Genomic DNA, 27,936 nt, shown 5'->3' with positions numbered 1-27,936 from the left:
TATGGTGAATTTTAGAAAAAAGCTTGTTTTTACGTTTGCGTGTTACGAATTCATGCATCATTTTGTGATAATATTTTCTCTGTGTTGCTTTGATTGTTTTACAATTTGTTATATATCAAAATCATTGCAATTTAGTGTACAATACAACGAAAAAAAAAAACTCATTAGCTTTAACTGTTTTGCTCACAGCTCGATTTGTATACAATTATATATGAAATTTTTTTTTTTCGCTGTCATATATTCTAATATTTATATATGATAATGATATTTTTTTCATTGCTGATGGTTGCATACTAAACTTCAGGCAATGGCAAAAAAGGAGCCAAAAATGAACTCTTAATCTTAAAAACTAAGCGTGCTGTGATTTAAAAAAAAAAAAAACTTTTTTTCCGCTTCGGCGCTAACTCCCGAACACCGCTAGCATACGGCAGACACTTTGGTAAATAGAGGCTCGGCGTTTAAGGGTTAACTGGGGACTGCCTCGGCGATTCTGGCATTTCTGTGCCAAAACTCGCCAATTTTTGTCACTAGACAAGTGCCATAAAACCGGATTGCCGTTACCCAGCTCTCCGATAACCAGGGACTGCCTGTATTAATATTAATGTAAAGACTACAAAATATCAATAAATTTTTTTTTTCAATGTATACAGGCATTGAAATATTTAGGTACATACTTAACTTGTGAATTACCAATGTCTCCCTTATCTACTGAAAAAAGAAAACATGTCAGCTTCGATACTGTACGAGAGAAAATGGATGTTCCTGAATATAGGAGTAACTTAATTAGTTTTCACACTTAGCTGTAAGCCATATATTTTTAAGGGTAATGTTGTAAGATGACTTTGAAATGATATTAAAGGGTTTTAGGACAATAGTTTAAGGTATATTTGGTGTAGGATGACAGTTCAAATTGTACATTTGGTGTTTGAACTGTTAAAATAGGCAGTTATAAACATTTTTAGAGGTGGTCTTTGGTGTTTGATTTATTAAAATAGGCAGTTATAAGCATTTTCAGAGGAGGATGTCAAATATTCCCGGATTTTAGCTATTCGCGGGTGTTTGTGGTCCCTATCCCCTGCAAATCCCAGGGGTTGACTGTATTGCCAAGGTATAGTGTACTAGATATTAAATGATATATGTAACTTAATATTTGTGAATATGAAAAATGTCATGGTGTATTTGACAGAAACTCATAATTAACTACATGTAGAAAACTTACCAGTCTGCTATCATGGTGAAGATGGGTTGATGTCAACACCTGAATTAGACAGGCATATGTACAGTAGAATCAGTATCTACCTATACCTCTCTTGATGGCTCAGTGGTCAAAAGTCACTGTACATCATTGCTTCTAAACCAGGCTGTGGGTGGTTTGAATCCCATTGGTGACAAAGCTCTTATCAATTATATTAACCTTTGGGCATAATTAATTCCTAGGGTACAGTGAAGTGGATATTAAAATAATGTTTGTTCCCTTATATTTGTGAATATAATAAAGTCATGGTGCACATGACAAAAACATGATTGTTTTATATATTCCATATATTTCAGATGATGTGTATCAGTGTATGTGGATAGGTATGTTTTATATAATCCTTACATTTCAGATTTTTTGTATCACAGTGTATGTGGATAGATGTGTTTTATATATTCCTTATATTTCAGATGTTGTGTATCACAGTGTATGTGGGTGGGTATTAGCACATGTGGTTTATGCTCTCCTGCTTTTCCCTGCACGTCTTGTTCGTCCGTTGCTAGGCTCTCTTAGAGCTATTCTTCCTATATTGGATTCAGCAAATCGAACTATTGCTTCTGTAACAAACTTCACTGACCAGGAAGATGTGACATCAGGTATGTAATGAAATTGCAGCTTAAAAAGTGCAGCCTACTTCATTTTATTAAAGGGAGATATTTTTCGTAATAACTGCAGACTCATAGGGTTTTTTAATGTAAAATTCAAAGTTATTTATTGAATATAAAATTCAGTAAAGTGCTCCAATACATATGTGATGCTTATTTCAGCTGATAGATTTTAGCTCTTGCATTTTTAGCATAATCTCAAAACAAGAATGCAAGGTCATGCTTTATATTATCTTTTAAATTGTGTCAAGTACACAGACTTACCAGCAAATGTTCATCTTGAAAAATAACAACCATTAAATTTAATGATAATGATTTAGCATTAAACTTTTAATTAAATGTACAGTATTTTATATAATAATACAGTAGTGGAACTGAATTAGACAAAGTTGCAATCTTCCTGGCTGGTATGCAGAAATGGCCATTGTAGCAGAATATGGGTGTTCAAAACACTTGTATTATCTACTAGTAAATAATAGAGAGAAGTTTCTGGTATCACTGGCACATGTAAAAGTAAATCAATTATGGTATCAGTTTAGCTTTAAAAATATGCAGCTTGTAAAATATATTTTATTTGTTAGGTTGTTTCATGACAAACCCATCAGTCATAGTTAGTCTAAATTTATAGTATCAAATTCTCTATGACTTAGAGATAATTATGATTGATAAGTTTGCATGAAAAATTTAATTTTATATTCTAAAAATTATTTTAAATTTTGGGTTGCGGGGAAGGTACGGGCAAAGAATTTTCTCTTTGGAAATTACTGTGCTACAGTAGTATGCTTCTCCTTAAGGAAAATTTAGCTGGTATTCATTTTTTTCTGTATGATTCCAGGTGTCATTATCATTTTAATGAAAGTACAAAACTAAAAAAAGAAGCTAATGGAATTAGAGTATACTGTACAGTATTGGTAAAAATAAAGCCCTAATTTTACATCTAGTGCTTATATTTGGTTTTGAAAACAATTTTTCTAAGATAATCAAGTAATTATTGTAATACAGTAATTATTTTATACTTTGCAGAAGTTGACACTCCAACGCCAGACACTGTGAAAAGTGTAGGGGGAGGTGTTGTTGGAAGGCAGTGGGCTTGGCTTCTTGATGTAGAAAGAGCATGTGGACTGGTTGTTGGTCGATGCCTGGAGGGAATGCTCCTAGGCCCTCCGCTTACTTCAAATGAGATAAGAAGCAAGCCTTGGTTATCTTTGCAAGTTTTTTCATGTGGTCTTGCTTCAGAAGATCTAAGTTCTGGTTAGTAGCACAATTTACAAGATCTTGTCATGATAATTGTCCCCATAGCTAATGTGTGCAACTTTGCTTTACATGCATAAGAAATAAAAGCTTGTTTTGTGCCTTGTAGCTAGATATAATTGTAAGATCAAGCCTTGTATCATAAAGTCATGTGCAGTAGTAAACTTAGCTATTTAGTCTACAGTTGGACAAGTTTTATTTTCATTCACTAATGTTGACTCGAGTTTGAGAGCTATCTTTTCTTGTGTTCCATGGTGTAATGGTGTGGGATATTTTTTGTTTTTGTTCATTATTCCTGACATTTTTGTTGTCCTGGAAAATCTTATCTTTGAATTCTCATAGAGTTTGTTTAGAGGATTTGTTCTTATATGAGAGGTAGAAATTTGAGCAAGAGAAAGTGAAATGAGTTTGACATCTAGGTGGGAAGAAACCAAAGGAATGAATAAAAATTAGAGTACATAAGGCAGTAAAGCCAGAGGGACACTGCAAAGTACTTTGTCCTGAATCTACCAAGACATTGATGAGTTCAAATTTTAATTCTTAACAATTTTTGTTAGCTGCATGAGCTCCGTGGCTGTTTCTTCTCCTCCATTCACTTATCCTGTCTCCTTTTCGTTCTCCTTTCCTTGGTTTTTCTAGCCATACAAACTCCAAATCCTCCTTTTGTAAGACTCCCAAAATTTAAAGGTGTCTTCTAAAAATTGTATGCAGTTAACTTTTACGTTTCCATTTTTTCTAAAATTCTCTCATTTGTTCTCCCTGTCCACGACACAAAACTATCCTCTGTATCCAAATTCCCACTGCTTCAGTCGCTTTTCCATCATTCCACCAGTTGTAAGTAGTACAATATCTCCATACGGAGAATTTAGCATAAAAAGGGAATATTTTGTAAATAATTCACTTGTTTTCTTCTGAATATTTCAAGCCCATAAACAGTCAAACCAAGGCAGCTTGCAAGGCAGTAGGCAGTGTTTTCCTTGGAAAGGGAGATATGCCTTTATTTCTAAAGTTGTATATGAAAGAAGCTATGCAGTAGGTCATGATAAAGAAGTTGCTGTCCATTCTGCTACTTCCTGCCATAGTACTGTAAATTGCTCCATTTCAAATTAACTGTTGGTGATCCAGTGGGGAGAATAATTTTTTAGAGTGTTTGGAATGATTAGAGATAATTAAAAATAATTGCTTGTCATGATGTAGACTGATTCATGTTACACACTAAGTTTTGCTCAGTTTCATGGTTGACAAAGAAGGCAAGAATATTTTTTTCTACTTAAATACTTTTAGTTGGGATGAAAGGAGCCTGTCAGTAGGTGTACATTGCCATCTGTAATATAGAAACCTGCTCCTGGTTTGTAAGACAGTAGTCTTTGAAATTCACATGGTAAAGAAAAAAAAAAAGAATATTCAACAAGGAAATGCATTAGGTTGAAGAATTTTCAATCATAGTGTCATTATGTGGTCATTAAGATCAGTGAACTTAGTTTAGGATAATAAGTAATGGAATGTATTGTTGTTGGGGATTTAAAAAAATGGTTGATTCATCACTTCACATATAAATAACTGGATTTTTTTTAGATGAGGTAAAGATTAATGAAATCAGTGGCTTAATGTTAGGTCATTATTGTAAAATTGATGCTGAAGACCTCAAGTGGTTGTTATCACAAAGTGGAATGAAATATGTTTGTTAAAGGAGCATTGATACTTTGAGAAAGCTATAACTCCATGTTTTTTGTTAACAATAAATATGATGACGTAAGCTCTTTAGATATGATGCATATGTATAGTTATATCCAAAAATAAACCCTATATCAAATGTTAACCCATGGTTAGTTATCTTTACCTATCTCAATTTGAACCTGTGATCTTTGATTTTTAATAGCAAATCTATTTACCGCGGAGCTGCCATTATACATGTTTCATTATTATACATTGTTTCATTGATTAAAAAAAGCTTTTAATTTACAGTAACCCATGAATGTGAATTTTCATTTTACTGTGTACCATTATTCACTGGAGAATAAACACAATTCTAATTCGTCTGTCAACCTTTCAGATCAAGTGAGTGATTATATTAGTCAGGTTTGTGCATTTGTTGAATGTGGTCACAAGAAAGAAGCCATTGTTGAAATACTGTATCGCCATGCAGTTTCATATCCCCAGCTTACATCTCCACTCATTTCTATACTCAAGTCTAGTAAGTATGGCATACCTAATTAGTAATATAATCTTACAATACTTTTTCGTTTGTTTACTTTTATCGTTTTATTTCAGCATCAATTTATTTACATAGTTACACTTTAGGCCAAAGTCATTTGAGTACACTCAGGTAGGCCAAAGTCATTTGAGTAAATTCAAGATCACAAAAATAGAAAGTATGGGTTTCTGGCATAACTTTATTCTGCAGATTAGAAATGTGGCCCATGCTGACTCATCAGTTTCTTAACCCTTAAACACCGAAGCCCTATTTACAAAAACATCTCCTGTATGCCGGCGGCCTCCGAGAGGTAGCGCCGAAGCGGAAAAAAAGTTTTTTTCAAAAAATCACAGCGCGCTTAGTTTTTAAGATTAAGAGTTCATTTTTGGCTCCTTTTTTTCTCATTGCCTGAAGTTTAGTATGCAACCATCAGAAATGAAAAAAATATCATCATCATATATAAATACAGGTAGTCGTCGACTTACGACCTATGCGACTTACGACTGACCGACTTTACGACGGCTACGACAATATAATATATATATAATAATATTTAATTTTATATTTTGCTAAAATACGTCGAGCGCGCTCATATCCGAGAGATGCTCAGCTTTCGGCAACATAGTGTGTTTGTGTCGTTCGAAAATGGTAAAAGAATCATATTTTTGTAATGTATTTTGTATTTCTATTTTTTGCAAATAAATCAAATGTAATAACAAATTACCGTATTTGATGGCTTTTAATACGCATGTCTGCATAGGACGCTTTTAATTTCAGCAGGACACTGAGGAAAAAATAAGGTTTCCTAGCCTATGCTCATATGATTTTGGTAAGTAAAAACTGTAGTATTAGGTTATCATATGCATATTGTTTCTTACCAACAGAATCAACAAAAACATTAATAAAGAAGTTATTTACCATATTTATATTTATCAAAATATGTATTATACAATCAGCCATTTACTACGATCGAATGTTTCGTCTGCTGCTGAAAGCTACCTCATAGGTTTACCAATAGATCGCAAACACATTCATTTGTAAACATTGTCTCTTACCGCCAGAATCAACAAAAACATTAATAAAGATGTTACCTACGGTAATATATGTTATATATATCCATTATATATTATAAAAGTATGCAATCAAGGGGTAAAATTCAATAAATAAAAGTGTTTCCTATGTAACAGCTCGAGTCTCGTGAGCAACTGAACAAAGCCATGTTATTATTCTTAAGAGAGAATGCTAGCACGAGTTACTGAAGTATCAACTCAACGAAGCCTTGTTATTATGCCTAAAGAGAATGGTAGCAGGAATTGTCAACCACCAATTGATCGAAGCCATGTTGTTATGCGTAAAGAGAATGTTAGCAGGAATTGCCAACTACCAACTGAACGAAGCCTTGTTATCCGTAAAGCTCTCGAGATAATCACCAATAGGTGGCAGCACACGTACTGTTTATATCTATAAATGTGGAATGCGGCGATCCGCTGTAGACTCACGATAATGATATTAACATTTTAATGAAAATATCGATAATAACAACGTAGATATTGATTATAATACTAGCAGTAGTAATTGTGGTGATGGTAAGTGTGATAATGATAAATAATTATAATAAACTTTGTTTTTAATAGGTTATTAGGATAACACCGAATTTTACGCTAGGCTACAACATCTACGTGACGTTTCATGTATAATTTCGGCCAAAATTCTTAAATTTTGAGCCTACATTATGTACATAGGATGCAGGGGATTTTTAGGCCATTTTTTTTGGTTAAAAAGTGCGTCTTATACGCTGTCAAATACGGTATGTATTTAATTCAAACCTATAAATAAACAAAAGTAAATAATACGTCATACGTCATGTAGCGATTGGCAATGCAAATGGCGGATAAGAAAATGTAAACAGACCAGACAGATGGTTTGAATGCCTACAATAAAAATGTTAAATACAGTAATAAAAGTAAGTATTAATCAAGGAGTTCAAGCATGATAAGATTTCATATGCTAAACGTAAAAATAGGTACTATACATGCACATTTTTTGGATAATATAAAATGTATATGTAGGCTAGTCATACTTAGGATATATGATGGATAATATACGGTAGGTACAGAATACATGGACATAGCCAATGTGGTTGGTCGACTTACGACGAGATCGACTTCCGACCACTCTGTCAGAACCTAATGCCGTCGTAAGTCGACGACTACCTGTATTGGAATATATGACAGCGAAAAAAAAAAAACTCGTAGATAATTGTATACAAATCGCACTGTAAGCAAAACGGTTAAAGCTAATGAGTTAATTTTTTAGTTGTATTGTACACTAAATTGCGATGATTTTGGTATATAACAGATTGTAAAACGATTAACGCAACACAGAGAAAATATTATCACAAAATGATGCATGAATTCGTAAAGCGTGGACGTAAAAAAAAGTTTTTTTTCAAAAATTCACCATAAATCGAAATATTATGCTAGAGACTTTCCAATTGTTTCAAAACGAAGGAAATTGATTGAATATTACTAGACTGTAAGTTTTCTAGCTTACAATTGCATTTTTTTACCATTTCGATCGAGTTAAAGTTGACCGAAGGTTGATTTTTTCTATTTATCGTTATTTATATGAAAATATTTCAAAAATGGTAAAAGCTAAAAGCATGATTTATTTTCTGTTGTATTCTACATGAAATTGTGCACATTTTGATGTATAACACTTTATGTAACGAATAATATAAAATGGCGAAAAAATTACGACAAGGTGACTCAAGAAATGCTAGGATTTTTAGCGGAGTTTGCGTGCGTGGATGGAAAGAAAGTTTTTTTAAAAAATTCACCATAAATCGAAATATTGTGCCAGAGACTTTCCGTTTGTTGCAAAATGAAGGTAAAGGATTGATTGTTACTAGAATGTAAGAATTTTGGCTTACGATTGCGTTTTTCGAGCATTTCGATCGAGTCAAAGTTGACCAGAGGTTGATTTTTTCTATTTATCGTTATTTATATGAAAATATTTCAAAAATGGTAAAAGCTAAAAGCATGATTTATTTTTTGTTGTATTCTACATGAAATTGTGCACATTGTGATGTATAACACTTTATGTAACGAATAATATAAAACGGCGAAAAAATTACAACAACGTGACTCAAGAAATGCTAGGATTTTTTGCGGAGCGAAGGAAAAAGTTTTTTTAAAAAATTCACCATAAATCGAAATATTGTGATGGAGACTTCCGTTTGTTGCAGAATAAAGGTAAATGATTGATTGTTCCTAGAATGTAAGAATTTTGGCTTAAGATTGCGTTTTTCGAGCATTTTGGTCGAGTCAAAATTGACCGAATGTTAAAATTGTCAGTTATCGTGATTTAAATGAAAATATTTCAAAACTGTTAAGAGCTAAAATAATGATTTATTTTTTGTTGTATTCTACATGAAATTGCGCACATTTTGATGTATAACACTTTATGTAACGAATAATATAAAACGGCGAAAAAATTAAGACAAGGTGACTCAAGAAATGCCAGGATTTTCAGCGAAGGAAAAAGTTTTTTTCAAAAATTTACGGATGCCCCTCAGGACACCCCGATGCTTCCTAGGGGTCGTAAAAGGCACGGGATGTGGTCCTTGGTCAGATTCGGTCACACGTGGGCGAACAACACGGTGCTGAGAAGCTGGGTCACTTTGGCTGCTGGGTCCTTCTCCAGCATCCCAGTCTAAAACTCGTCTCACACGCTCACTACCGACAGGCAGTATTCGCCTTTCACGGTCCTGACGGCTTTGTGACATCTCTGCAAACGTCCTGTTGCAGCACGAGCACGCAAACACTCGCCAAAGTTCTGCAAAACACGGATACGTCAAAAAATCGCTCCCGCAAGGTCCGACGCTGATGCTATCTGGTGCGAGAAGGAGGGAATTTGCGCATGCGCGTCTGGGTGACGCTTATAAACAAAACAACAGCTTGATCCGTGAACTCCCAGCATCCCTCAAGGCGCGTGATTTGAAACCTTCCGCAAACTAGGCCTATAATTATTTTTCCGCGAATATTTAAAATAAGCATTTTCAGTCGACGTATGCTACGTCCACTTGATATCCGACAGACAATTTTAGTCGATGTATGGTACGTCCGTTAAGCGTTTTAAGGGTTAATTATGGACCTGAACATTTCACAGTAGCTCTGTAGTAATAATCATTTTACATTTGGTTATGTGTTCACAATTTTTTTTTATTGAAAACTTTGATTTCATTAATTTTATTTCTAAATGTGTGCTTTTTTGAGAATCACATCAGAAATTTTGAATCAGACCTAAGGTAGCTGTGCTTGTATTATGGATGTAATGTTTATGCTTGATATTTAGTTTCACTGTTCCATCAGACATATTTTAACTTTAACAGGTTTCTAGACAGATTACTGTATGGGCATTTCCATTTTTATTTTTCTTTACTGCCCGTTTGTAAAAAATGCAGTCTTGATAGCATTAAACTGAATTTTTTTTAATTTTGAATATTTTTTATTTTTTATAATTTCAGACAACCAGATTGTGTTATGGATGGATGAGATGGCATGCAGTGAAGACTGGGATACTTGTGAAGTGAAGGAGGATAACCTTCTAAACATTACAACTCACCTCCTGCTCTCCACATTCCTATTACATACTGGTATATCACAGTCTCATCTCGGGTTAGTGATATTTTGTTCCTTAGATGTATCTTGTAAGTTTCATGTAAATTATTTTCCCAAGCAATTTGGGAATTGTGCTCTGAGTTCAGTCATGAATAAAATTATTTGTAAAACTAGAAACCTGAAGTTGTCCTTCACAAATACTATATAAGAAATACAAGACAGTACGGTACTGTTATTGCAAAATCCTTCAATAAAGTATGAATGAGAGTCAACCACAGCCTTTCAGTCAACATATTCCCTATTATTATGCCTGTTTCTGAATATGATTTTTTATTTTCTGCTTTCAGACTTCATTGCTATCCTGTCATGAGAGAGATGTTTCGATTAGTATATCATGTACGACGTCGACTTGTAACATTAAAAACTCAAGAAGACTCAGGTGAGCAGTGAAAATGTCTTTTACTTCTTGTTCATTTGGGTTTAAAGGCTCATAGTATATATTGCATGGTTAAATAAGGTAATGGGCTCTTGACAGCAAATGCCTTGTAGTTGGGAAGGTATATTTTAATATCCCAGACTGTAGTCACAATCTCTTGAGTGTGATATTTCCTGTGCATGTTTTACACAATCGAGAGTAGATCTCATTGCTTACCTTTTGCTAAAAAGTAGAGAAGTCCCATTTATTGGTAGCTTGATAGTGACCACTTCAAAAGGTTACTGGCAAAAAAAAAAAAAAAAAAAAAAAAAAACACACACACACACACACACACACACACACACACACACACACACACACACACACACACACACACACACACACACACACACACACACACACACACACTAAAAAAATAAATAATAAAATAAGTGGAATACTAATGTTCACCAAATGATCAAACATATTACAGTCATATTTAACTAATTATTCTCCCTAAATACTTTCCTCACAGTAGGTCAAAATAAGTCAAAGTCTAGCATATTCCAAATGAGTACATTTTAACCTCTTCCTCAGCTAAACATCTGAAGAAGTCAAACAAAACCCTTTTTAAACAAATGCATAAAAATAAAAATATGGGAATTCCTCCCATATTATAAAGTACACACAATGTAAAAATGGTCAAACTCAAGTGAGATATATGTTAAATGAAAAGAACAATCTACAGTTTGGGAAATTTAAAATGTTTCCTACCTCCAAACAGCAATGTTCACAATTCTTAATCGACAGGTCTCAAACCACAGTCTTCACCGAAGACCTCTAACAATATCGGTGTTGATCTTCGAATGACAGTTTGTTTGATAACTAATCCCTTTACACCCTGGGACTCTGCCCCAGAAAAATACACATATGAATAAATTAACCAGAACCTGGACATTTCTGGCAAATGAACTCACAAAGTCTTGTCTCTAGGCAGGGATGTTCTCACATCTCAAGAATACCTGACGCACTTGACACGTATATAGTTCTCTAATCAGGATGCGCACCAGACAATAGCTAAACATATCTATCACGAACTGAAACACACCCTGACTTATAATTAACAGCTGAGGATCGAAACTGGTCCCCCAAAAGGTACATAGTCTCCTCATTATCCCATACTCTTACCGAACCACTAAAACCACTAGGGAAAGGTCGTACGATATAACTATGAAACGATTTCAAGTTACTAACTGGAATTTCCACAGGCAACCCCCTATCAGACACTTTCACTTTTAAAATCCCATAATAGCTATACAAATTCTCCCCAGTAAAAATTACTTGTGAACCATACAGATATACTGCATTCATTAAAGTCGATTCTAAAGACCCAAGAGGTGAAATATCTCCACAAATTCGCCCCTTAAAGCGGCAACCACCTTAACCTGTATTTGAATTTCCGATAATACGGATTCCGTTTCTTTCTCAATATTCAGCAAGGTAGTTTGACAAGAGGACAAAACTATCATAACATCTAAATCTCCCCCATCCCACTGTGACCAATAACCCATTTAAAGACGTCCTTAATGTCTCAAAACCCTCATAATTTCTCATTACTGTCTTGAACAAAAGACATCAAAGTTACCTTGGCTAGCTAATTCTGCCGATACCTGTTCAATTTTCACCAAATTAGCAATTGACATACTAACAAGTGTTCCAGTGACCAGAATGGCTCCAATTAATAATAGCACAGCCCTCTTACCCCTTCTAGAAGAAACCTGAGAAGTCAAAGAACTTAAATTTGGAAGCCATGTTAAAGTCTTCTTAATCTTATCCTGGAACCTAACAGCTGTAGCATTAAGTTCGGTTAACCAACCCCTCAACGGATCAGACAGAGTCCGTCCGGTATCCGTCTCACCCAGTAAATTCCTAAGCAACTGAACTTTATTCTGGGATGCTTCAAGCTTGTCCCTTGTTAACCTATATCTTCAAACCCCATACTCAAAGTTACTGTGTCAGATGACAACCACACATTGTAGTTTTCTTCTATAACAACACCTGGGACTAACCTCACTGCGGAATTAGCCCATGCCACAACCCCTAAAGCCATGAGCAGACAAAGCTTCAGCATCCAAAACAAACAAAAGAAAGAAAGCTATAAGTTACCAGATCCTGAAACAAAAAAACAAACAAAGAAGAGAAGCCCATGTGTCTATAAAACTCTATGGTATTTTGCACCTAATTTAACTAATTTTTTCCCTCGCAGACATTATTGCAACACACACAAAAAAATAAGTACTCAGAACCGCTGCACTTAAACAGAAAAGAAAAAAAGCAGCCCCAAAAAAACAACTCCAACTATTAAAGATTTGTATAACTCTACGGACAGACGTCCTCCTCAGTTAAAAAAAACTACCAATTGCACACCTTTAAAACCCATTAACCCTTTAACGCCGACTGGACGTATTTTACGCTAACAAAAGTTGTCTGTCGGGTTCCAAGTGGATGTAAAATACGTCTACTAGAAAAAATTTTTTTAAATATTCGCGGAAAAATACTTATAGGCCTCGTTTGCAAAAAGTTTTAAATCGCGCCTTGAGGGATGCTGGGAGTTCACGGATCATGCTGTTGTTTTGTTTACAAGCGTGACCCAGCTGCGCATGCGCGAATTTCTTTCTTATCCCAAAAGAAAGCATCAGCTAACTCTGCTGAAAATCTCAGAAATGCTTTAGTCACTTTGTCGTAATTTTTGCACAGTTTTATATTAGTCGTTACATAAAGTTTTATATATGAAAATGTGCACAATTTCATGTAGAATACAACAAAAAATAACTCATGGTTGTAGCTTTCATCAATTTTGACATATTTTTATATAAATTACGATAGGTGCCAAAATTTCAACCTTTGGTCAAATTTGACTCGACCGAAATGGTTGAAAAATGCAATTGTAAGCTAAAACGCTTACATTCTAGTAATAATCAATCATTTACCTTCATTTTGCAACAAACGAGAAGTCTGTAGCACAATATTTCGATTTATGGTGAATTTTTGAAGAAAATTTTTTCCTTATGTCCGCGCGCGCTAACTCTGCTGAAAGTCTCAGAAATTCTTTAGTCACTTTTTGTCAATTTTGCACCGTTTTATATTAGCCGTTACATAACGTTTTATATATGAAAATGTGTGCAATTTCATGTAGAATACAACAAAAATTAATTCATGGTTGTAGCTATTATCAGTTTTGAAATATTTTCATATAAATCACGGTTAGTGCCAAAATTTCAACCTTTGGTCAACTTTGACTCAACCGAAATGGTCGAAAAATGCAATTGTAAACTAAAACTCTTACATTCTACTAATATTCAATAATTTACCTTCATTTTGCAACAAATGAGAAGTCTCTAGCACAATATTTTGATTTATGGTGAATTTTTGAAAAAACTTTTTCCTTACCTCTGCGCACACTAACTCTGCTGAAAATCTCAGAATTTCTGTAGTCTTTTTGTCGTAATTTTTACACCATTTTATATTAGCCGTTACATAAAGTTTTATGTATGAAAATGTGTGCAATTTCATGTCGAATACAACAAAAAATAACTCATGGTTGTAGCTTTTATCAGTTTTGAAATTTTTTCATATAAATCACGATAAGTGCCGAAATTTCAACCTTCGGTCAAATTTGACTCAACCGAAATGGTAGAAAAATGCAATTGTAAGCTAAAACTCTTACATTCTAGTAATATTCAATCATTTACCTCCATTTTGCAACAAACGGGAAGTCTCTAGCACAATATTTCGATTTATGGTGAATTTTTGAAAAAAACTTTTTTTACGTCCTCTCGTTACGAATTCATGCATCATTTTATGATAATATTTTCTCTGTGTTGCTTTGATCATTTTACAATTTGTTATATACCAAAATCATTGCAATTTAGTGTACAATACAATGGAAAAAAATAGCTCATTAGCTTTAACCGTTTTGCTCACAAAGCGGTTTGTATACAATTATATATGAAAATTTTTTTTGCGCTGTCTTACATTCCAGTATTTATATATGATATTTTTTTCATTTCTGATGGTTGCATACTAAACTTCAGGTAATGAGAAAAAAAGGAACCAAAAATGAACTCTTAATCTTAAAAACTAAGCGTGCTGTGATTTTTTGAAAAAAAACTTTCTTTCCGCTTTGGCACTAACTCCCAAACCCCGCCGGCATACAGCAGACACTTTTGTAAACAGAGGCTCGGCATTTAAGAGTTAAAAAAACAAGAGAGAAAAAAAATTATCAGGAACAACAGCACATCACAAGAATTAATCCACAAGATTCCCATTAACCTGTCTCTAATTTTAGATATGTGTCAACTGAGACACTCCCGTATTTTCATCCTGAACAACAAATATATTCCCCTTCTTTATTTCTACAACCCAAAAAGGACCCTCAAATTTAGGACCTAGTTTATAATTAAACTGATTCCTAACATTTATTTTCACAAAAACCCTATCTCCCATAGCAACATTAAGTCTATCTGTCTTTTCATTGTTTCTATCAACCATATCCTGAGTTTTCAACTCAAGATTCTTCACAAGATGTGCATGTCTCTCTTTAGCAGTAGAGATCAGCGATTTAGCTGTATCATCACCCGGTGGAGTAAGTAAAAAATCAAATGCGCCCTGCACTGGGTAGCCAAACGGCTTCAGCAGGAGACATCCCAATGGTATCACTAACCATAGAATTGATACTATGCAGAACCTGTGAAATACATCGATCCCAATTTACATCATTGCTCCCTACAATAATTCTGAGAGCTTCTTATTACCTTCTTATTTGCCTGTTCACAAAGCCCATTAGCTTCTGGTTTATAGGGAATAATAGTGGCTTTCTGAATGCCCATTACATCTGCAAGACACCCTTAATGTCTTGTTCACAAATTCTCTCCTATTATCTGTAATCAGCACCTCAGGAACTCCATAACAACAAATATATCCATTAAAGAATGAGACTCCACCTCCTCCGCTGGTTTATGCTTCAAAGGAAAAATCTCTACAAACCTAGTTAATTTGTCAAAAACCACTAACAGGTGCCTATGGCCATAACTAGATTCACAGAAATTGGACAGCAGGTACATATGGACCCTAGAAAACAGTCTGCTGGGAATAGGAAGCGAACCCAATTTACAAGAAATGACCCTCGATGGCTTACACGCATTACAACCAAACAATCTCTCACAAAGCCTTCCACTGACACGAGCATGTTCTTCCAAAAGAATTGTCCCCATATATTCTGATACATCTTCTCAATACCCAAATGTGGACTGCCAGACCTACAATGAACAGTATCCAGAACCGTAGGTACTAAACTCCTAGGGACAACTGTTTGCGTCGTATCACCCTTATCCTCACTATTTCTGTCTGTATGTAATCTTCCTAACTAACAAATTACCCTCTCTAATTCAAGACCCACCAAAGGCAACTTATAACCCCTCCTAACTAATTCCCCTCTTAAGAAATGCTTTTGAATCTGCCAAAACCTCAACCTCGTCAGATTCCACTAAACTAATGTCCCAGTTTATGCAATCTCCAGATACATAACATACATGAGAACCATCCAGTCAGAAAAACTTCTAAGGGCATCTGCTACGTTATGTCTACCCTCTATATACCTAAGCTTGGCATCAAAATCCCAGATTGTCAAATACCACCTTGCCCTTTTAGAGGAAAGATCCGGCTTATTGAAAAGATCCAACAATGGCATATGATCTGTAAGAACCTCTACTTGATTGCCCATCAATAACATCTTAAAATGAACCAAACTAGACACTACAGCAAAGGCCTCCTTGTCTGCTACCGACCATAGCCCTTCATTACTACCCCGTGTCTTAAACTTACTACTGTTAAAATGCAGTCAGATGGGGTCTTCCATCGAACTTCTGTATAAGGCAGGCCCCTGTGCCATCGTGGCTGGCATCTGTCACCAAAGTGAAAGGACGTTCCAAATTAGGAAACTTCAACACTTGGGGATTAACTAAAGCATCCTTAATATTCTGAAAGGCTGACTGCTGTCCATCACCCCATACAAACTGCACATCATCCCTCAGGACATCTATCAAAGGAGACGCTAAAGTAGAAAAACCCTTCACAAACCTATGAAAAAATTCATCCATGCCCAAGAAAAACCAAATCTGTTTCTTACTCTTGGGAGTAGGAAAATCTACAATTGCCCTAACTTTATCCTCATTCATGCTAACCCCCCCTTTAGAATGACATGACCCAAATATACTATCTGCTTCTTCAGAAAATTACACTTAGCAAATTTTATCTTCAAACCTGCTAACCTAAGCCTCCTAAAAACTTCCCTAAGAACCTCTAAATTTCCTGTACAGAATCAGTGGTGACTAAGATGCCATCCATATATACAAAAATGGACTTCCCTAAAAAGCCATGCAAAACTGTATTCACAAACCTAGTAAATGTCATAGGACTAACTGATAAACCAAACGGCATCCACATGAACTCATAATGTCCCTTCAGCAAAGAAAACACCATATACTTACGACTCTCCTCGCTAAGCAGTCCTTGCAACCCTGCATCAGGTCAATTGAAGAATAAATATTCCTTCCCCCAATCTCAGCAAAAAAATCTGGCAAACACGCCACAGGGTAACGATCAAAAATGGTCTTCTTGTTCAACTTCCGAAAGTCCACACAAACCTGGACTGCTAACAATGGAAAATTAAAATGCGAGGAACTGGGCCTAACAGTGCCTTCCTCCTCCCACTTATTAACCTCTTGTTCTACCTGTCCTGTAATCTTAAAAGGAATCCTATATGAAGGGACAAAAATAGGTTTAGCCTTATCCTCTAAATGAACCTTGTGCTCTAACACATTTGTTAACCCTAACTTATCCCCTTTAGGTGTGACTATGTCCGCAAACTCAGCCAGAACATCTTACACACCCTCAATATATTCTTTAAAATCAGCATTGGCTAAATGATCCCTAAAAACCTGCCTCCTAGCCTGTAAATCTGCTTCTGAAAATTCACACATGTCCCCGACAATAGCAACTGAATTATCTTCATCAGCCCAGTCAACATAATCGACTGCATAAGTACCCTTCTGATAGTTCAAGCTGATTCATTACAGTTTAGCAACTCCACCCAAGTATCCCCTGAACTTGATAATTGCTTATAGAAACCGTACACTTTATCCCCCTCACCTTTTTGCTATACTCATCCACACACACCTGCCTGGGCTTGGGCACACCTTTCACCCGAACTTTCACCACAGAAACCATACCAGGACCAAGAACCACATCATCAGACAAAACCCCCTCATAACACTTCCTGCCCACAGAAACATGTTCAGAGTCCACCCACAAATTCTCATGTACACCCGATCCACTATCATCATCCACTCTGCTTATATGGACTTCTCGTAAGGCACAAAAACACCAGGTACTCCGACAGTTATACCGCATACCCCTGTATGAAACAAGGTTTTGTGTCGCCGACACGTTCAGTGACCCAGTAACAATGTATTCCCCAAAGCAGCCCCCTCGTATAACTAAAATTGGCTCTTTAAAAGTTCTATCCCCAAGAGATAAACACACATGTATGTAGCCCAAGACCTGTAACCTATTTGCTTGCACATCACATACTGTCTCTTTAGCAGTCCTCAAAGAACAATTAGAAAACATTGATCGGAACAACTCATAATTCATCAAATTAATAGAGATGCCTGTACAGTATCTATAAAGGTATTCACATCAAACCCATACACAGACCCTTTTACCACTGGCTTTGGCTCTGAGGGCTCACCCAGGAGTCCTATATCACAATAAACAACCTCTTTTATCTCTTCCCCTTATGCTGCTCGGTCCTCCAAAAATTTTGTCAACCCCTAGAGGCTCCTGAAAAACCCCATTGAGGTGTTCTCCTAACTGCCAGAACAGCGCTCTGAGGTGTGCTTCTAGACTCATTCTGTTTAAGAAGTGGGCAAAACTGCCAACTGTGATATGTAGACTTGCAAGCGCCACAATATTTCACCCTACATAACTTCTTAGTCTGGCCCTGCCTGTTACAATTATAACAACGCTCCTGAGATCCTGAACTCACAGAAGTCTTATCACCCTCTGTCTTGGCACATAACCTCATAATTGTGGAATCAGAATTACTCTGTGTATGATCTTCGGAATAGCCCCAGAAGATTTCAGCATCCCATCCAAAAAGGAGCTCTCTACTGTACGGCATTTTGACGTGCTTACGAATTTGAGAGAACAGTAAATTTTCATCCGACCCCCTTTCTATCTCCTTGTCAAAACTATTTACGATAGCATTAGGAACGTCATTCAGGATCCACGCATATTGCAATAGTTTCTCAAGATTCTCTATCATAATAGAGCCTCCATTTACCCTACCAGAATTTCTCAACTTCTTCGAAAAATCCCTTGCAGCATCAAAACATCTGGCACTAAATGTGACCAGCAAATCATGGCCTTTATGGACCTTGAAAAGAGATCTGAGGTCTTGAACTGCATCGCCAGCACCAGCTGTTCCATATGACGCTCTCAAAAAATCCTTAAGATCGTCCGAGGTCCTATACTTCAAAAAGTGATGACTCCGGCAACGCTGTCCAATATCCCCTTTATCTAAACTAAGGAAGCCTTTTGCTTTATTGAAAACTTCTACCCCATCTGTTATTTTCTTGGTGACTAAAAAATTCAACACCCCCTCTATAAAAATTTTGAGGGGAACTGGAAGAATGCCATCAACCAGCCCAGGAAACAGCTGTACTCCTGTGTTTATGGATGTAAATTTGTGCAACATTGTCATCTTATCCTTATCTTCGTTAGCTTCTGCCATAGTGTCCGAACAAATAACCCTTCAAGTTCGAATTACTCAACCTGATCTTAACTTCATATAACTCCCCAAAGGTAAAAAGAGAAAGGAGAAAAATAAAAAAAATCATTAAAGATTCAGCAAACACCCAACACTAATGGAAATACAAACCATTAATTCAAATTCTAAATGCCAAATGTTAACCCTAACTGCAGATGCGAACAATTAAGAGAAAAAAATTCTAAATGCCGTTGCGATCGATAACCAGAAATTTTCCCGAACATTTGAAATACTTCAGCCCACCTGCATAGAAAATGGGCTCACAGAGAGAATAGGATAACAGTGTCAAGCCAACCCTGGACTAAAATGAGTAAGCGCTCTCAATGACGTCACAAAATCGTCATTGTCCACTAACGGAAGCTACACCCATTGTCTTCATGACATAACCACAAAGCAGCAGAACTCTCTCTTAATTAGCCCCCATTATAAGTAACCAACAAAAAAAAAAACCATAGTAACACTCACGCAACCCCCTTCTCACTACAATGGCAACAACATACTGTACATACTTAATCCTGAAAAGTAACAACACTTCTCAATCTGTCAAACGTACTCACGACACAAGCCACCAACGCAACTGACTCGGTAACACAGTGCGCACTCGGTCAGCTGCAAAAAAGTCCCTCAGTCAGCAAAGGGGCACATATACCAACCAAAAAGGCACACCCTAATTCCTACAAATCCCAATTTCCTCATAATTCTCACGTCTCAATATCTGATGCACCTGACACGTATACAGTTCTCTAATCAGGATGCATGCCAGACAACAGCTAAGCAATCTCTCAAGTTCTTCCTAATGCCTTTAGCCACACGTATTAATAAAAAATCTACTGTGTATTGTAATTCATAATGTATCTGTGGCCTATAAGCTTTTCACATGAACCAAACTTGATTTTAAGATTAGTAGGCAGTTTTCATAAAATTATCTGGTAATTCTTGTAGAGTGTGAGGTGATAGTAATTACATGACATATTTAGCTTTTGAGAATAAGTCATATCCTGCTGTGTCACTGTAAGATTATCTTTAATAAACCCACGTTGTGTGTTGAATGAAATCTCAAATTCATCAGTCTTGTGTAACAAAAGGATTCAGTGACAGATGCCTGTGCCTGCATATTGTCCTTGGGATCCTCAGTTCTGCAGAAATCTGTGGCTCCAACTCTTGTCTTACAAGCTGTCTTTGCTTAGCATTTCAGTTCTAGACTTAAAATTTGTATTTGCTTAGCATTTCAGTTCTAGACTTAAAATTTGTATTTATTTTTTTACACTTTGAAAATATAAGAAATCTCCAGTTTCTTAGAAGAGCTTTTCATTGACAATGGGGAATCTTTGCTGCTGACATTTTGGCATGTTTTCATGATTTTTTACGTGCTTAATTTTTGTTGTTTTTTGTTAATGTACTAACCACAAATTTTTTCCCTGAAGATCAAGAACTGGGTTTTGTTTTTTGTGAATAACAAAACTTAAGTTTTAACTTCACTGAAAAACCAAACTTGAGTTTTGACTTCAATGAAGAACGAAACTTCAGTCTTAAATTTCCTGAAGATCAAAACTTCACTTTTGACTTTCCTAAAGAACAATAGTTGAGTTTTGACTTCACTGAAAAACAAAACTTGAGTTTTGATTTCCCTGAAGATCAAGACTTAAGTTTTAACTTTTGTGAAGAACAAAACTTGAGTTTTCACTTCACTGAAAAACAAAACTTGATTTTTAATTTCACTGAAGAACAGAACTTGAGTTTGGTATTTCCTGAAGATCAAAACTTCAGTTTTGACTTTCCTAAAGAACAAAAGTTGTGTTTTGACTTCACTGAAAAACAAAACTTGAGTTTTGATTTCCCTGAAGATCAAGACTTGAGTTTTGTTTTTTGTGAATAACAAAACTTAAGTTTTAACTTCACTGAAAAACCAAACTTGAGTTTTGACTTCAATGAAGAACGAAACTTCAGTCCTAAATTTCTTGAAAAACTTCAGATTTCAAAAACAAAAGTTGAATTTTCCCTTATCATAAAGAACAAAAGTTGAATTTTCCCTTCCTCATATTCTCTATTTTCATTAATAAGAGTCTACAGTAAAGGTATTTTGGATAGACTATAGGCCATGTAGCATGTGTCTATGTTTTAACTTTCAACAGAACCTGCTTCAGTTTTCCATTAGCTGTTGGAGTGAGGTTATTTCTGAAAATTTTGCTAGCCTAACTTATCCTTAAATTATTCAATTATGTGATCCACTCACCTGTTCACGTTGTTCTTTTTACTCTATGCAATCCAGCTTACGACAGCAAAAACCACAAACAGACTTACAACCCAACCATTATCGACCTAACCTTCAGAGAGCTCTCTCTACCTTTTCCACCATGCTTTCAACACTCCCGCTCATCTTTGTTTACATTTTTCTCCCTCCCGCCATTTTCGTCCTGTGACGTCACTTCCTATGACGTCACAACAATAACATATACTCTTTAAACATAAGGAATGCTATGCTATAAAAACATCTTATAAAATTAAACATGTGCTTTCTTTTTATACATTCTGTAATACCCATACACTTCATCAATGCAGAAAATAAAATAATGACTAACTTATAAAACTAACATACAATCACACTTATCTCCTTCTCCCTCCCCTCCAGCCTTTTCTTATCCTAATCCCCTCTAATCTCCATTATTCTCCAATTCTTTACCCTCTACATAATTCCTAATGCTTTCCCCAGAAACTCCAGCTTTGGTCAATACATCAGCTATTTGATGCTTTCCTTTTATCCATCTCACCTCACTTATTTCTCCAGATTCTATTGTTTCTCTGATTGCTGCAATATCAATTTTTAATCTCTTACTACTTACTCCAGTACTTGATTTTATTGCAGTCATTAGGGTTTTACTATCAGTTTTCACCAGTGCTTCTAATTTTCTCCCTCCTACTATCTCTTCCCACAAATGTTTGAAATATATCAATGCTTCTTTGGCCTCCCCAACACTCAGAGCTTCTGCTTCAATGGTGGACTTTGCCACTCTTCTGGATTTTCTGGATTTCCACCATATAGGGCTTCTCCTCTTAACATCTGTCAATGATATCACATAACCTAATTGAGTATGACCATCTTCAATATTCCCAAATGAAGCATCTGCATAGGCTTCCCAATAAATCTTTTCTTCTTCTAATTCACTTATTATCACTTCTCCCATTATGCACTTAGTTTTTCTCACTATCTTAATCAGCTTTCTCATATCTTGAGTCGTTCCTTCTTTAAAAGCTTTACTTAATTCACTAACATCATATGATATTTCTGGCACAGTATGTAGCGATACCCAGTTCAACTGTCCTATCACTGATCTATATTCTGTTAACTCCTTTTGTCCTAATACTCTATTACCTGTAAATCTTCTGGCTTCTGGTTCTCTTATAGAATTTATATACTGCCACTGATAAAGACAAATTCCATTTTCCTTATGCTCTATTATTACTCCTATATACTTAAAACTTTTACTTTCTTGTTCTCCTACTTGTAATTTCCCTTTCAATTTCCCAATTGTTTCCTTTAAAAATCCTTCAGTTCCTCCATAGCAAAAATCATCTACATGTGTACATAAAATACCATTCAATTTATTGTCTTTCTTCCAAAAGAATATATTAGGTTCTAATCTACTCCTCTCGCCTTTAAGCTCCTCCACCAGTTTTACCACCTTACAATACCATGCCTTTGCTGCATCCTTGAGCCCATAAACAGTTTTCTTCAATTTCCATAATCCACTCCAACCATCTTCACTAGGTGGTTTTAAATATACCTCTCGTTGTATTTCATCACCCTGTAGATATGCAGTTTTTACATCTAACATATAACAATTCCAATCTTTGTTTTATTACTGTCAAACAAAATTTTAAAATTTCGGCATTGCATGTAGGAGCATCTTTTTCCCATTCAGCCATTTCTTCTTCAAAACCTCTAGCTACCAATCTTGCTTTACATATCCTTTCCCCACCTTTTACCTTTTCAGTTACTATCCATCTTGTAGATATAGCTTTTTGTCCAATGTCATTTACCTCCTCATATACCTTGTTTTCTCTCCAACTTTGTAGTTCTTTTTCTTTAGCTTCAATTACATTTCTATTTTCAAATCCTAGCAAAACCTCTTCATCATCTTCAATTTTTTCTACATGACTATAATCTTTTAAGTCAACCCATCCCTTGTCACCTAACTGTGAGTCTTCTACATTGTACGAATCAGACCAAGGTTTGCTTGATCTTTTCCCTGCAAGACTCAATATCGTCCACTCTTCTACTTGTCCTGTATTTTTGTTTATAGCTCTAACTCTATTTCCCTTTCTGAATTTGGGTATCTCTTCTATTAACTCACTTTCTTCTGTTACCTCACTTTCCCCTTCATCTTCCAGTGTTTCCTCTGCCAAATCTCTTTCTATAGTCTCTTCTATATCAGCATTCCTTCTCCAGCCAATTATCATCTTTCCTTCCTGCTCATCTATATTCCCTTCCTTTGATGCAAGGGATTCATCCTTCACAGTGTGTGTTTTGTCTACTTTAAGTATCTTCTCCTTTTCTGGTGATAGTCTTTGAATCCTAGTAACATGTATTCTCGCTACTTCTCTTAGAGAATCCCCATGTTTAACCACTACTGTTTTACCTGATACTCCCACTACCTGAGCAGGTCCTCTCCATTCATTTTCATTTTCTCTCATAGAATACCTCGTCTCCCACTACTGCTTCTTCAAATTTATGTTCTCTTACATTTTTCTTTAGAGCAATTCTTATTTATTACAAGACTCATTTTTGATAAACACTTCTCTGGCCTTATGCATTGCATTAAGTGTATCTCATACTATGCTTTCTCCCATACCTTTCTCTCTGCTTGCAGGACTTGAACTTTCTTCTCCCATTAAATTAGGCAAAGAAGGATTTTTCCCAAATACTAATTGGTTAGGGGAGAAACCACCATTATTTATTAAGCAGTTCCTGGCACTCACTACCCATCTTAATGCTATGGACCAATCCACTTCCTCATCATCTTTCATCTTTCTTAAGCTTTCTTAGATTATGCCTACTGTCTTTTCACACAATCCATTGCTCCATGGAGATTCTGATGCTGTGGCTAATACTTTAATATTCCATCTTTCTGCCATCCTCCTTACTTTTTCATTTTGAAATTCTCCCCCGTTGTCTGATAATATTTTAGAAGGTGCTCTAAATATCGCAAACCACCCGTCAAAAAGAGTCTTTGTAATAGTTTCTGGTTTCTTGTCTTTTATCCAAAAAGCCTGACAATACCTTGTTGCCATATCTACCATTACCAAGAACTTTCTCTCTTCTATCTCTCCCACATCCATTGCTACAACTTCATTGAATGTCTTACTCCAAGAAAATCCCACTACTGGTTTAGCTGGGTTTCTTTTATATCTTTTACATACTTCACAACTTGCGATTAAGTCGATTAGTAACTTTTTTATTTCCTCTTTTTCCTTCTCTCTCAAACTGTCACTCCACTGTGCGTCTTCTGTTAGCTTCCATATTTTATCTCCACTTCCGTGGCCAAATTGTAGATGTAACTTCATCACTGTACCTTTAATTTCCCTTAGACTCTTTCCCTTCCAACCCTCCAATAATAATTCTTCTTCTACCTTCCTCCTCAAAATTGGTATTCTTAAATGGCCGTGTCTGTCTTCTCATAACTTTACCTTCATTTCCCCTAATACTTCTATTTTAACACAATTCTCTTTTAAATATGGTCATCCCCATTTTACTCGTGGTTTTCTTACCTATTAACCATGGTACATCACCCTGCAAAATTTCTGTCTTCAAATAAAACTTTGTTTTTCAATGTCACTGGTATTTCCATTACTCCTTTCGACTTGTAAGATGACTCACCGAAATTAAATACTTTATTAGACTCTTTCTTAGTATCATTCATTCTCCTCAATTCTTCCTGATTCAAACCCACAACAATGCGTGCTAGTCACAATTCCCCACAAACTGTTGACTTACATCCTGTGTCTAAAATTGCATCAACCTCTTCCCAAGATTCTTCTTATATTTTGCTAACTTTTCCTATATAAACTTTTTCTTCTTCTTGTCCAGTTTCTGATTTCTTCTTATTCTGAAAATTCTGAGGACAATCTCTGGCCCAATGCCATTCCGATTTGCATATAGCACACAGTGTTACTTCCCTTCTCTATTTAAAGGATTTCTTCCACCTCTACCTCGATTCACCTTTCCCCGATATCTTTGGGTTTTCCACCCTTTCCCAAAATTCTCACAACCTTCTGATCCTAACCATTCCCCCTCCTCTCTATTCCCTAATCCCTCAAATATTCTTTTCATTATTTGCGACACTGTTTTATATTCCAACTTTTCTCGATCACAAGCTGCTAATACCATTTGTTTTTGATCTTCTGTGAGATTCGATTGTTCTAGTACATGAAAACCTTTTGCTTCCCCTTCAAGCATGCTTTTCCCTAGTGCCCTACTACACTCTGACTCTGCCTTTTCATACCTAATTATAAAATCTCTCATCTTTTCACTAGATTCTCTTTCTATTTTAAAATAGTTTTTCATTTTACTGTAATTTTCCATTAACGTATCTTTTAGATACACTTCATCTAGTTTGGACAGGATTATCTTTGAACCCTCGCTATCCTTAAGTTCATCTCTATCTATTCCTTCTGTTACTTCTAAAGCTTTCCCTTTTAAGCTCATCCTTATCTCTTCTTCTTCTTCTTCTTCTTTTAACGTGCTTTTATTCCCATTTTTGTATGGGGTAAGCTCTAAGGACTTTTTGATTTGGCTTTGGGGTAGACCTGTGGTCTCGATCGGCTGCCCTGCCTGACATCGCTCCCCGCACATGTTTCATGTATCAACCCGACCCAACGCCCTTTCTTCCCAGCAGCGAGAAGTTATTGCGCGGGTATGGCGAGAGTTCGAGACGCGTGTGAGATGTTTGTTATGTTTTTAGAAGGTGTTGTAGTGGCTTTGTTTTGTGTGTGTATTTAGTCTGTAACATCCATTTGCTTTTTAAGCAAACCTATCCGTTGATTACATATATAATCCCGGGATGTCTACACGGATAGCAAAGTGTCTGCCTCTCTGATCAGTCGGCCTCTCATTTCACCTCTTGACAACCGACTGAGCCATCGAGGCTCTAAGCTCATCCTTATCTCTATCCCCGGATATTTCACTTCTTCTCTACACACCACAAGCCAATCTTCGACTTGTCCTCTCCATCCTTTATAATCGCCCTGTGCCCCGCTAAATCTCGGACAGTCTCTTCTCCATTTCATCTCCCAAAGTTTACCATCAGATCTGTCCATTTTTAACGAACCACGCTCTGCTACCACTTGAAAATTTTGCTAGCCTAACTTATCCTTAAATTATTCAATTATGTGATCCACTCACCTGTTCACGTTGTTCTTTTTACTCTATGCAATCCAGCTTACGACAGCAAAAACCACAACCAGACTTACAACCCAACCATTATCGACCTAACCTTCAGAGAGCTCTCTCTACCTTTTCCACCATGCTTTCAACACTCCCGCTCATCTTTGTTTACATTTTTCTCCCTCCCGCCATTTTCGTCCTGTGACGTCACTTCCTATGACGTCACAACAATAACACATACTCTTTAAACATAAGGAATGCTATGCTATAAAAACATCTTATAAAATTAAACATGTGCTTTCCGTGTTTTTTTTTTATACATTCTGTAATACCCATACACTTCATCAATGCAGAAAATAAAATAATGACTAACTTATAAAACTAACATACAATCAATTTCTTCCATGCTTACTTGTATAATGTGTTGAGTTACTTTTTCCTAGTTTAAATGGTTCTTTGCTGGTAGCTGTTTCCAGAGACATTCATAGAGTCTAAGACAAAGATGTTAATAGTCACTAGATGTAATCGTTGACGTTCTTGGCTTTAGGTCATATTCCCCAGCTAACCTGATTTTATGACATGGTTCCTGTAGGAGTGCTTGGTTTCAACCTTCTGCTTCACTGGATGAGTTCCAAAGCATCCTTTCAGTCAGGAGTTGTAATACAGCAAATGAAAATCAATGATGATGGGAAGAAACTGCAGACTACTAGGCTGTGTTACTCTCCATGCCCCTCTTCAATGCCAAATTGTTCTTGTAAGGAGCCACATTCTTGGACAGAGCCTTTCACATTTAAGTAACCATTCTCATGGCAGGAGCCATGCTTTCAGGAAATCATATCCCCAACAGAAGCTGCAGTAGTTGACTTGTAAGGAGCCACTCCTCTAATAGAGTCTGTGCTAATAGGCCCACACACACTTCAGTGCCTGGACTAGCAATTAGTTGCAGTCCCCCTCTTAGTTCCCAAGGCCTTCAAGTGTTTGCATTCACAATGTGTTGCTTATTAGGAAAGAGTTTCACTTCTAGTGATGCTAGGGCTTTCTGATGCCTTGTAGCCAAGACCTTCAGGTGCCTGAATTTATAGCAGGAGCCATACTTCTAGCAGGGACCATGCTCCTGGACACAGCTACTACATTGGCAGGATCATCAGGTAACTATACTATTAGCAGACCTTATGCTAGCAACAGAGGCTTGATTAGTTGGTTAACCTACAACCCGAGACTAGAACCATAACAGTAATAAAACAGGTTGTTAACAAACAACAGGCATCTTTGCAAGTAGTCAGTTGAAGCTACCCTACCAGATAGGCCCAGGCCACAATTGAA

General features: G+C 36.2%; 1 protein-coding gene across 1 annotated transcript in view; it reads left to right on the top strand.

Moving 5' to 3' along the window:
- Positions 1-27,936, top strand: part of LOC136831091 (probable E3 ubiquitin-protein ligase HERC1) — an 801,341-nt gene that overhangs the window by 284,698 nt on the left and 488,707 nt on the right. The window contains exons 23-27 of the mRNA XM_067091041.1: positions 1,666-1,851; positions 2,884-3,111; positions 5,165-5,305; positions 9,834-9,984; positions 10,275-10,366. Coding sequence (XP_066947142.1) covers positions 1,666-1,851; positions 2,884-3,111; positions 5,165-5,305; positions 9,834-9,984; positions 10,275-10,366 — 798 coding nt within the window. The remainder of the gene's footprint in view (positions 1-1,665; positions 1,852-2,883; positions 3,112-5,164; positions 5,306-9,833; positions 9,985-10,274; positions 10,367-27,936) is intronic.

Source organism: Macrobrachium rosenbergii, chromosome 48 (assembly GCF_040412425.1).
Source record: "Macrobrachium rosenbergii isolate ZJJX-2024 chromosome 48, ASM4041242v1, whole genome shotgun sequence".
Classification (NCBI taxonomy): domain Eukaryota; kingdom Metazoa; phylum Arthropoda; class Malacostraca; order Decapoda; family Palaemonidae; genus Macrobrachium; species Macrobrachium rosenbergii.
The sequence above is the reverse complement of the archived record's forward strand: the minus strand, read 5'-3'. Positions and strand labels throughout refer to the sequence as shown.